The sequence below is a fragment of the Lottia gigantea genome (assembly GCF_000327385.1).
Source record: "Lottia gigantea unplaced genomic scaffold LOTGIsca_45, whole genome shotgun sequence".
Taxonomy (NCBI): domain Eukaryota; kingdom Metazoa; phylum Mollusca; class Gastropoda; family Lottiidae; genus Lottia; species Lottia gigantea.
The window spans coordinates 1,344,632-1,355,971 of NW_008709577.1; the positions used below are offsets into that span (position 1 = coordinate 1,344,632).

General features: G+C 29.7%; 1 protein-coding gene across 1 annotated transcript; it reads right to left on the reverse strand.

Annotated features, from left to right (window-relative positions):
* Nucleotides 1-1,145: 1,145 nt before the first annotated feature.
* Nucleotides 1,146-11,163, reverse strand: LOTGIDRAFT_164456 (hypothetical protein; the record flags this gene model as incomplete). The annotated part of the gene is made up of 27 exons (XM_009060971.1): nt 1,146-1,459; nt 2,225-2,435; nt 2,609-2,610; nt 3,290-3,431; nt 3,700-3,779; nt 3,965-4,088; nt 4,389-4,510; nt 4,709-4,813; nt 5,014-5,136; nt 5,325-5,451; nt 5,635-5,713; nt 5,915-6,072; nt 6,380-6,557; nt 6,754-6,860; nt 7,113-7,196; nt 7,321-7,406; nt 7,654-7,702; nt 8,256-8,353; nt 8,544-8,691; nt 8,953-9,057; nt 9,312-9,356; nt 9,505-9,609; nt 9,905-10,087; nt 10,248-10,412; nt 10,543-10,621; nt 10,802-10,884; nt 11,098-11,163. 27 exons carry the CDS (start codon nt 11,161-11,163, stop codon nt 1,146-1,148), a joined length of 3,168 nt encoding a protein of 1,055 aa, XP_009059219.1.
* Nucleotides 11,164-11,340: the final 177 nt, after the last annotated feature.

Genomic DNA, 11,340 nt, shown 5'->3' on the forward strand with positions numbered 1-11,340 from the left:
AAAATCCACTCTTCCAACTGTGTTTTGCTCTGTCTGTTGAATATTATGCAATTAAGATAGCTATATCAATTGAGAATGAACTTTTTTGACATCAGTACATAGCCCTTACTGACAATAACACCAAGTCTGCTTTTTTATATTGTAGCATAAGATTTAAACCTTATGAAAGTGCATAAATCAATGCATGGACTTCAAGAAAATGCAAATGTCAATCCTGTGGGCATATAAAATCTGTCATAAAAAGATCAAAGAAACAAACAAAATATAAGCATCTTGCCAACATCACTCAAATTTATACATAATATTGAAAGCATTTAACAAGTGTTATAATACATAACAGCTTCAAAAATAATCCTTATTAATACGAAATAACATACAAACTATACACAGCAATATAACACAGCACATTATAATACTGTTAAAACAGATAGTTCACATTCATTACATCATTTATATCTTAATAATCATCTATCTCCGAGGATAATCTTTAAACAAAACATTCCAAAATCATACTCCCGACTTCATATAACATGCTTTGAATGCAGAACAATTTTTTAAGGTTAATTTGTAACTATGATGCTCAGATGAGCTTCTCTTACATTTTGACCTGAGAATAAATATTGTTATTGATTAAATGTTATTTTTCAACAATACAAACTCACAGAGCGCAAAATTAGAAATAAAGTTAATCAATAGCCCGGATGAAGCTAGTATAATTTATTGTTATCATAATTGACAAATTTTACGACACAAACACCCCCCTCTCTCTCTCATTACTTACACACATCATAGAAATAATAAAACACAACATAACCTTTGTTTTTATTCAAGAGTTTCACCCTGCGTCCCTATTGAAGTTTTACAAGTAGTACTTCTTCTTGTGTCTAATTTTCAAAACAAATTCAGATGGCTTGTTTATAGAAGTGTCTTTCGAGTTTAGTAACAATTCTTTCACATGTGATGTTTCAGGATTAGTATATATTTACATCTCTTCCATTAGGCTTTGATAGTACACAAAGATAGGCAATCCCAATTTAAATTATAATCTGGTCCCAATATCCATCTTCAATGTTAGCCCACAAAATCACAGAAATAAATTACTTCATCAAAATATTTGGCACACTTAAACAACACATAAAGGCATTCTATTTCTTCGTTGATTTCTTCTCAATCAATGTTAACAGTTTTTGTATTTGTGTGGCAACCATGTCTACCTTGTTAGGTTTTTCTCTATTAAATAAAAGACCTGTTTGATGGTGTCTATTAGAGGCTGATGTAGAGGGTTGATTTGAATCAGCAGTAGATGTTGAAGGTGAATCTGTAGAGGGAGAGCCAGGTGATTTCTCCTCTGTGACATCAGTTATAGCAGATGTACTTGGTTCAGATTCTTTTTCTTCTGACTTTTCCTCTTTCTCTTCTTCTTCTGTACTTATTTTTCTTCTTTTAGAGGGCGTTTCACCTTAAAATAAACATATTTCAATATTATCATCAATATATCATTTAAATCAGAACAGTATACCTTAAAGGTAGGAAAATTACAAAATTATAAAATAAGAATTCAATCATTCATTCATTAAATCTATTACAAAACTCATCGCTTCCATATACTCCATAAGAAAGATAGACCAATTGCGAATCATTTCAATTTACCCAATCATTCCATTGAAGATCTTCTTGTTATGCCTATAGAAAAAGTACCTGTATCAAACCAAAAACCAAGCGATTGCAAAAGGAGAGTTTTTGGATAGACCAACTACAGTCATACCTAACGGCCTAAATATCCAATATGACAACCAAATCATACCCTTCATTGCCACCTACAATACTACAGCTAAAAATGTCCCTGTCATTGTCAAACACTTTTATAATGAGCTCCAAGATGAATTTCCAAACGTTTATACTAAACGTTTGGTCACTGCATATAAAAGAAATAAAAACTTTAGTAATGTATTGGTTCATGGTAGATTAGAACCCCTTTCATCAACTCCCTGAAACAATTGCATTGGAATTTGAGTTGAATATATTTTTTCTTGTAATCTCTCCAGAAGTAATAATCTATGAATAATCTTCAGTAAAACATTCTGTTTAAATTGAAATAGTTTTCATGTTGAAATCCATAGTCCCTACTTGTGACCTAGGCCAGTGCTTCTATAGGAGAGTATCTTCTATAACACCTATAACAAAACCTAAACTTTCAATTACCAAAATGTTAATTTCAACTGACCTGATTCCTCGTCTTTTGTTTCAGATGTTTCTTTTACTTCAGCTTGTTCTTGTGATTTTTGATTAGCTAGTTTAGTTTGTTCTTCTGCTTCTATACGCTGCTGTTGATGCAGACGACAAGCTTTCAATATATATTGTAAACTCTCCATCAATAATGGACTTATCTGTTTTGGCATTTGGACGGAAAATATTATCAGAAGTGCTCTAACGTCCTATTTAAATAAAGAAAATGAGTATAATTAAATATCTGAGGTGAATATGAACAGAAAATATAATATAATTATACAGAGCTGTATTTATCTTCTTGCAATCATGATTTTTTAAAAATTTATTTGAAATTATTCAAATACAAGCATAGCATGTAAATTTTAGACAATAAACTGACAACTGAAATGAGCCATTCTCCAAAATAGAAAAGTAAGAAAAAAGGAGAAGAAACTAAAAGAAATTTATTGGTTAATAAGGCACAGTTTTCATTTGTATGACCTTCATACTGAGAAAACTAAATAAGTGATAAAAAATAACACAATTTCATTAAATATATAATGGTAACTTACAGCATTAATCCTGTAAGATATAGCCTGTAGTTCTCTCTCAGTTTCAACATTCTCTAGAGCTGATTTTTCCGCTATAATAGAGGCTACTATACTATCTAATAATGATCTACCTTGATCCTGTAATACTTGTTGATAAATCTAATAAAAAAAAAATACATAATTGTATTAAAAAATATGGATTATTTAAAACATTTGATATAAAAATTAAGTCTTCAGATTGATAGTTTTAATCCTAACAAAATATTTACCTTCAAAACAAAACAAATTGCATGTATTGGTGAAAATAGGGAAGTTGAGCATATATAATTCACACAGGATTTTATTGTCAGGGTTTGCAAAATTCATTTGATGCAATGTTCATTTTTTTACGTGTCACAAGCAAGGCATGCATGGAATACTGGATGATTTTCTAAAACCATTCTTTTTTCACATTACCTTACCACATTATTAAAGGTATTTTCTTGTTTCACCTAATCAACCTTTGCCCTTACTATTGATCATATAATTACCTACCTTGGGAAAGAAGTTACAGAAGAAAGGATAAATAATTTGATTATTTAAAGATCTTCTTTCATCTAATAACACAGCATCAACATAATCTATAAAGGCATTACTGGAACATAATATCTTTATATAGTTTCTATCTACTTGCTGAAAAATAATTAAAAAAAAGAATTAACAAATATACTATAGATTGAACATGTCAAAAAACGATGGTTTGAATGCTGTGCTTGAACTTCAGATGTATTTTAAATAGTTGATATTAAATCATGACTGACTTTCTTATTAAAATTTTCTGCAGAACCAGCGAACCAGCAATCTTGGGTCATCATCACACATGAATGAAAATCCATCAAATCATTAGTTTTGTATTCTACCCAAAGTTAGGCAAGTTTTTGCACATACTAATACTACTGACCTCTGACTGATAAATTTCATACCATAACATGGCAAAGAATGGTAATTGTAATGGTACTCCTTCACATGCTACCATAGCACCTAAAATACATCACAATTACAATGAGAATAACAAGATTACTTAATTCAAATTAATTAAATTTCCTAGAATTCTTTACAGTCTTCTGTGTGTATTTGCAAAATTCATTCTGCATGTAGGCAATATCTAGTGTATTTTGAATGTCTACTGCTAGTAAAAGTTGAAAGTCAATTTCAGAGAGACTTACTGAGGTTGATTAAAGCTTCACTCATATTTTGTTGATTAACAGCTACCCTACACATAACATCTACTAACATATGATAGGGTTGAAAAAACTCTGTTAAAGCTTGATCATATACTTCATCAACTCCCTAAAGTACAAAATATATCATCTAAATCTATTCATCAAATAACTTTTCTACTAAACACCTACCATAATGGTCTATTGATGAATACAAACAGACTCTTCAATTCACAGTAGTGAGTATAGTATCCTAAGATCTCTATTTTCTACTAGTTTATATGATGGGTTGTTACAGTTTCACTGGAGATTAAAGTATTTAATAATGATTTTATAACTAATGACAATTTCCAAGGTCAATGAGTTTGTGAAGCAAATGATCTCAATTAAATAGATTTGTTATTAAAGATTGAAAACCATATAGACTTACATTAGAATGTTCAATTTGACTTGTGTTTAAACACATCATAAACTGTGGTCGTGGGGGACGGATTGTTGACTTAGATCCAAATGGTTTCTGACCTCTTCTAGGAAAATATGGTCCAGTGACAACTATAAACAATAATGACATGTTTTAAAATATTTAGAAACAAAGAGAACATTAATAACAAAAGAAGAGTATTTCAACATAATTTGCATGTGTTGTAATCTAATGCTTTGTTTTCTCAATAAATATCAATACATCAAATATTCTACTGGGACTAGTTCAATTTTAACAATAGTTTCTATCTATTATATAATAGTAAGTACCTGGTAATGAGTTATCCTGGCAGACTGTATGGGCTGCTGTTAATATAGGTATTATAGTAGATATACATTCTCCTTGAAATGTTAACACCATCTGTTTTAATAAATCTATAAACACAATAAGACCGCCATTATTAGAAATAAATCATAATAAATGAAATGTGAATATTGAACAGGAATAAGGGAAGGATCCTGTCTACCATTAGACTTAATGATTTTTTGTTTAAAGCAATTGGTAAATTGAAAAAAAGGTTTTCATTAAGCTTATAAATTCAAACATAGAAGTTCCAAGATATGGAGAAACTTACCAAAACAAACTTGTCTAACTTCTGGAGGTGTATAAGAATTTAATAAAGTTAAAATCTTCTTCACAAATTCCATTCTTTCCTTCCAAGCAGCAAAACATGTTTTCACACGACTGCTGATTTCACCTACCATTATAAAATTACAAAATTATGGTACTGAACATAGAGATACAAGTTGAACAGGGGAAATACTCCACGAAAACACTCTATATCTACATGCTGTAGAATATGGACACGATTTTTAAATTAACATAGCTGCTTCTATTTGCATGACATTTCATTTCAAGTTGATAAGAAGAGAAATATTGACTTACTTCTAGATTCTCGTATCTCTCTAGCTGTTTCTAAAACTTTTAACAATATAGTTAACAAATCAACAATATCTCCTGTAACATGACACGCTGTAGCTTCATAAAACATAGCATGTAATGTATTAAAAGCCTAAAATATAAAGTAGAAATATATCATTCATGCAAAGTTTTCTGTAATGATGGTCAAGTGTTTCTTTTTAATAAAATTTTGGAGGTTTATTTAAAACACTTATATAAATAAATAAAAAGGGCTCCTATTGCATGATTCCATGATGCTGTGGCTGTTAAATTCATTTCAAAAAATATATTTTACCTCAGTAATCATTTGTAGTCCACCATGAAAGACAACATCTAGCTTTTCTTCTTGACTTTCTACTAACAACTTAAAAGCACTGAAATAAATAGAATGAGCTAGTAAGAACAAGCTAATAGTTAATTATGAATATTCATAACAATTTGGTACAGAAACAGTCTGACATTTCAAAGTGGAAATTTAATGGTAGAAAATTCAAAGTATTCCTCACATGTATCCTGTACTGTATTCTACAATCTCCTTCAAACATAAGAACTATATTCAACATGAATAATCTTACCTAATTAAGGTCTGCCACATTGAACGGGCATCTATCACAGATAAATACATTGATAAAGTACTATGACGAAACGCATTAATAGCTTTTATTTCATCTGCTGGTGTATCATCATTCTTAGCAGCCATTAATTTCATCATTCTGAATAATTCTTCTACAGCCTAACAAAATAACATAGATAATTTATTAGAAGAAGATAACATAACTACATCAGAACTTCATAAGAGCTCCTATTTACTGTAGAGGATGTATTACGATTACTTTGTAAAGTGGAACATGAGATCTTTATAACACACCTGCCCTGAAGATGTATTTTATATGGTTATTGACGTCACAAGATGAACTCTTGTTTATGTTTGAATTTGTATCTTGGCAATTATACATGTGTCTATCCATAAAAACATGTGAGAAAATTATCAGCCATGTTGGTTGTAGATATTTCTAAAATTTAATGAGATTGATACGTACCACAGTATATTGTGCTGGATATGGTGTTATATTTTTGAAAGCCCACTGTATATTTTGATGTTGTGCTAATAATCTAGTAAAGTTACGATCTTGTTGACAGCACATTCTTAATAAACCATAATATGATGGTAACATTAATTTATTAAACATTACAACATCTTGATCATCATGGTCCGCTCTGGAAATCAAACAGAATGAAAATTCTTACATGTCACTTAATACTAATCCCATGTAGATCTAAGAAACTAGAATCTGAAACCAGAGCACATACATTTCTAGGTACAATTTTATCACTACTCCAAGCCCTAAATACATTATCTAAAACCCATAGACATGTGGTAATTTTAATATGTATAATATAACTTAATACTTACAAGATATAATTAAAAGCTATATTTTTACAAACATGAGGATTGTTGACAATAAGTCGAATATTTTCAACACAATCTACACAAACTTGATGCCAAAATAACAACAAAACCTGCAACAAATATATAGATCTACAATTTGATCAAAAGATTTAAGCATTACTTAATATCTGTACTTTATCATTGTCATGGAGAAAAAATCAATAAAAAAATTTATCAAAATTTGCAATTTTTCAAAATTCTTGTCAAATATTCATGTTAGAACATTGTTGTTCAATGTTAAATATTCACCACATCAAGTTCTCTGACCTACGTAACTGACAAAGGGTGAACATGGTTTGCAAAACTGAAAAAAATAACCTTACCTGTTTATTTTGATGCATTGAAATATTAGGTTCTGATAACTTAGGGTGAAATAGTTGCCATAACTCAATAAAATATTCACTGAACTGTAAGAAAAGAAATTATCAAAATATGTAGACTCAAGAAATAATTCAAGGTTTTTTTTTTACTCTTATGAGCTAATGCACTTGCAATCCCATTTGAATAAGTTAACTTAAACTTATAACATACCATGAGTTTTTCAGCTCTAGAGTTTAAACAATAGGTTAACACAGCAAAATAACATGTTAATTTAGTTGTACCATGAACTTGTGGATCTAAAAATAGATGAAGATACATTTACTTATCGAAATAAAGAAACATTAAAACAGAACTTTACTTATGGGGTCTCACACTGTGTAATCTTGAAATCAGCCAGTCTTACTTCTGACTCATTAATCAGCTAATGTCAAGAATTGGTTGAGAAAAAAAAGGAAATCATTGCTTAAGATATAATTCTTTCATCACCCATATTCTATACATTTTTGAAAATTAACTTACATATGTAGCATTTGAATAACTTACCTACATAAGCCTTGGCACGAGACAACAAGGATAATAAATGAGAATATATCTGAAAAGAACAAGAAACACATTTAAAGAGCAGTCAGCTTATTCTTGGAACTTAAAATGATTTTAGTGTTCCAGTCACCTTCTTAATCAATCATTAAAACTATCAGATTACTATTATTTCTTAAAATTTGGATTTAATCTTAATTTTTGAGAATATTGTTCCATAACAAAAGAAAATCTATCAGTAACATGATGATAACAACATAACTAGATTACAACCTACCTGATTTAAAGCCAATCTAGCATCTGTAGACATCTACAATATAAATAATAGTCAGTTAAAGAATACATATAAAATATACTACAATATATCCCTAGTATAGACAAAGAGCCCAAATGGCCAATTGAGATCATAATTAAGCATAATGTACTATAAATGTTACTTTACTTTTAAAGCCACAGCATGGAGATGGAGATGGAAAGTGAATTTTTTTTATAAAGAGGCTTTCAACTAAAATGCCTTATCGCTCTGGTTCGAAATGTATTTTCCATTTTTTGAAAATTGCCTGAAGATTCGACATGCATGACAGTGTGTTTGATAGACAATAACTTACAACTATTTCTTTAAGAGGGCTATGATAACTTCTAGGTGGTCTATATGCTTGACGGAAATTAACACTAGGTACCAAAGCTACCAGTAAATAGGCTGCAGCTGTAAAATAATGACATAGCTTAAGGAATTACATCCACTCATCTCACAATGAAAGTCAGGGCTTTATTTGATAAATTTTGTATTTGTAGCACGTGTCTATTGAATAACAAGAAGTCTTGTGAATTAGTACAGCAAACAAAAGTTACTTTTTGTATCACTAATCTCTTCTCCAGTAAGTTAAATATCTTACCATTTCGAACTCTTAAATTACTATGTGCTATCAAATAACATTCTACCCATAAATCCATTTGACTAAGACACCATGCTTGAGCAGCTTTATTTCTGGTAACTTGACCAGCTAACCATTCTAAACATTGCTGAGGACAAGCTTTAGCTAACTAAATTAACAATAATAAAATACAATATTAGTAGTAACAAAACAAAATATAAAAAAGCATTTTATTTGGTTCCATTTGAATGTTTCAGTGCCTGAACAAGTTATACACTGTATGTCAGTGAGCATAACTCCATTACATGGAATAATATCCCAGCTTCCTCTTTCAGTAATGCTGGTCATCAGAAGGGCCGAATAACTCATCTAGTACAAAAGTCAAGAACTTTACTTTACCAATCAAATAATGAAGTTGAACAAGACTTACCTCCCAGAATTTATGTAATATATATTGTGTATAGTGTGGTGTTCCTGCTGGGGCTCCCATATAATCAACTAATAATGATAATAACTTAAAGAATGGCTGTGATAGCTATAAAATAATACAAATATTAAATCAACATTAAACCTTATTCAATAAGAAACAACAAATGATATACTTATATATGCTATGCGCTCATAGATTTTACGGGAATTTAGCAAAAAATAGTTATGTGATTTCACTATAGACTAGTATTCTCCCAAGTGACATGCTAAGTTTATTTGCTTCCTCAAATAAAACTACTGATTCTTTCTGTTAGTCAGCCAGTTAGTAAGAAATGAATAAATTAATCATTTTGAACTAACCTCAGGTGTAAGTTTCTTTATAGCAGCAAAAATCATATTTACAATCTGAAATAGTTTGATATTAATATCATTGTTTATAAATTAGAGCATAGGGTATAAATATAAAACATGACCTGTTTGTAAAAAAACCTTATTTATTAACACTCATTTACTATGTATTAGGAGGCAATTATAGAACAAAAATGTGACTTACAGTGACAGCTTCATTACCATTCCATCTTGTTAAATTAAATATTAAATTACATGTCTCTCTTATATTAATATTATCACGTATTTGATTAAATAAAAATGGAAATCCCTGAAAAACACAAAATATATGTTTAGTCAAAGCAAAGCAAATAAAGATATAGTCATAATTTACGAATGTAACTAATCTCTTGATAAAATATTCTTACTGTCCAGGGTCTCTGAATACTGGCAGAGCTATGGAATGAATCTCATGAATAACAGTGTAACACCATGGCACTTGCCCCTAAAACTCCAAAATAAGACAAACTACAAGATAAAAGTTGCAATGACTTTCAATCAACATGTCTAGATTCATTCATCCCATTAAATTTCAGGTCAAATTGATTTATTGATATAAATCCTACCTTTCCTCCCATAATGGCTGTTTTATCTTTATTGGATAATCTGAGACGTTTCTCGTTAGTTCTAGCTTTCTCTACTAATAAAGCTATTAATGTTATCATTTTCTCTAGTGAGATAGGTCTATAATTATCATCAGTTAATGATATCACATCTTCCTCTTCTTCATCATCAGATAATATTTCAACCTAAATACAACATCAGAAATAGCAGATAGTACACATTTCATAGTTTTGTCAAAAGTTTCAATCAAAATATTGAAGATTTAGAGAGCTTTACACAGATAATCCATTCTAAGATATATATTTGGTCTAACACGAGTAAAGATCACTGACTATTGAAACTTACATAGTTTTCTTGTGCTTTCTGTCCCATATAGAAAGTAACCATAGTAGAAATAGCATTAATATGTATTAAAAACTGGGCTTCTTCATTACCAGCTTTCGCAAATTCCAAGAGAAAAGCAAAATATTCAGAGAGATATTTACTGTGTGGACGTACACCATGTTCAATCTGAAATATGCACATTAAAAATATCAAGAATCTGTGTATAATTCTAATGAACAAATGATAATAATGAAAGAAAATCAAAATGATTGTTCACTTAACTTTACATCAGTATTCTGAATACTAATATACTTACAATAGTTAACATCTTGCGTATAAATCTTGTAACACATGACCCTTGACCTAACTGGGATACATCTATAGTACCATCTTCACTGTAATACAAATAAATAGATCTTCAAAGCAAGACAAGTGACTGGCAAAACCAGTATAATAGAGTATATTTGGATCTGAAACTTATATTTACATATAACATTGACTAAATAATAGATATTAAGTTTTAAACTTGAAAAAAAAAACCCCAAAAAACAATATAATTCAAAATAGAAACATACAGTTCAACAATTGGTTCCATATACAATTCAACTTGTGTTGATCTTAACTGTGATATAATATGTATTACTAGACACTTAAACATCTGAAAATAACAAATATTAAATAATAGTAATAATAAGTTCTCAGATAATAATATTAATATGGCTCCAGCAATTAGATTTTCAGGAAAGCATAACAGTTAAACTTGAAGACGTCTTGTATTAACTAAAAAGATGAAACTGAAATACAATTCACTGTGTTCTGACTTTGCATGCACATTAAGGTATCCTGATAGAATAGAAATAAGGAAAATTACCTGTCTGACTATCTGATTAGGACATTTAATCAAGATCTGTTGTGGCCACCAATCACTTTCTGTCATATGATCTAATGACCACTGAAATCAAATTGAAAATTTGTAAATAACAATGCATGTTATTGTATCTGGCTCCATACTATGTAATAATACCAATGTGTTTAAGCTAAAATTAGTATGAAAGTAGAAGGTATGAAAATCAGGGAAATGGAAATAAATATATAATTCTATCAACGTAAAGAC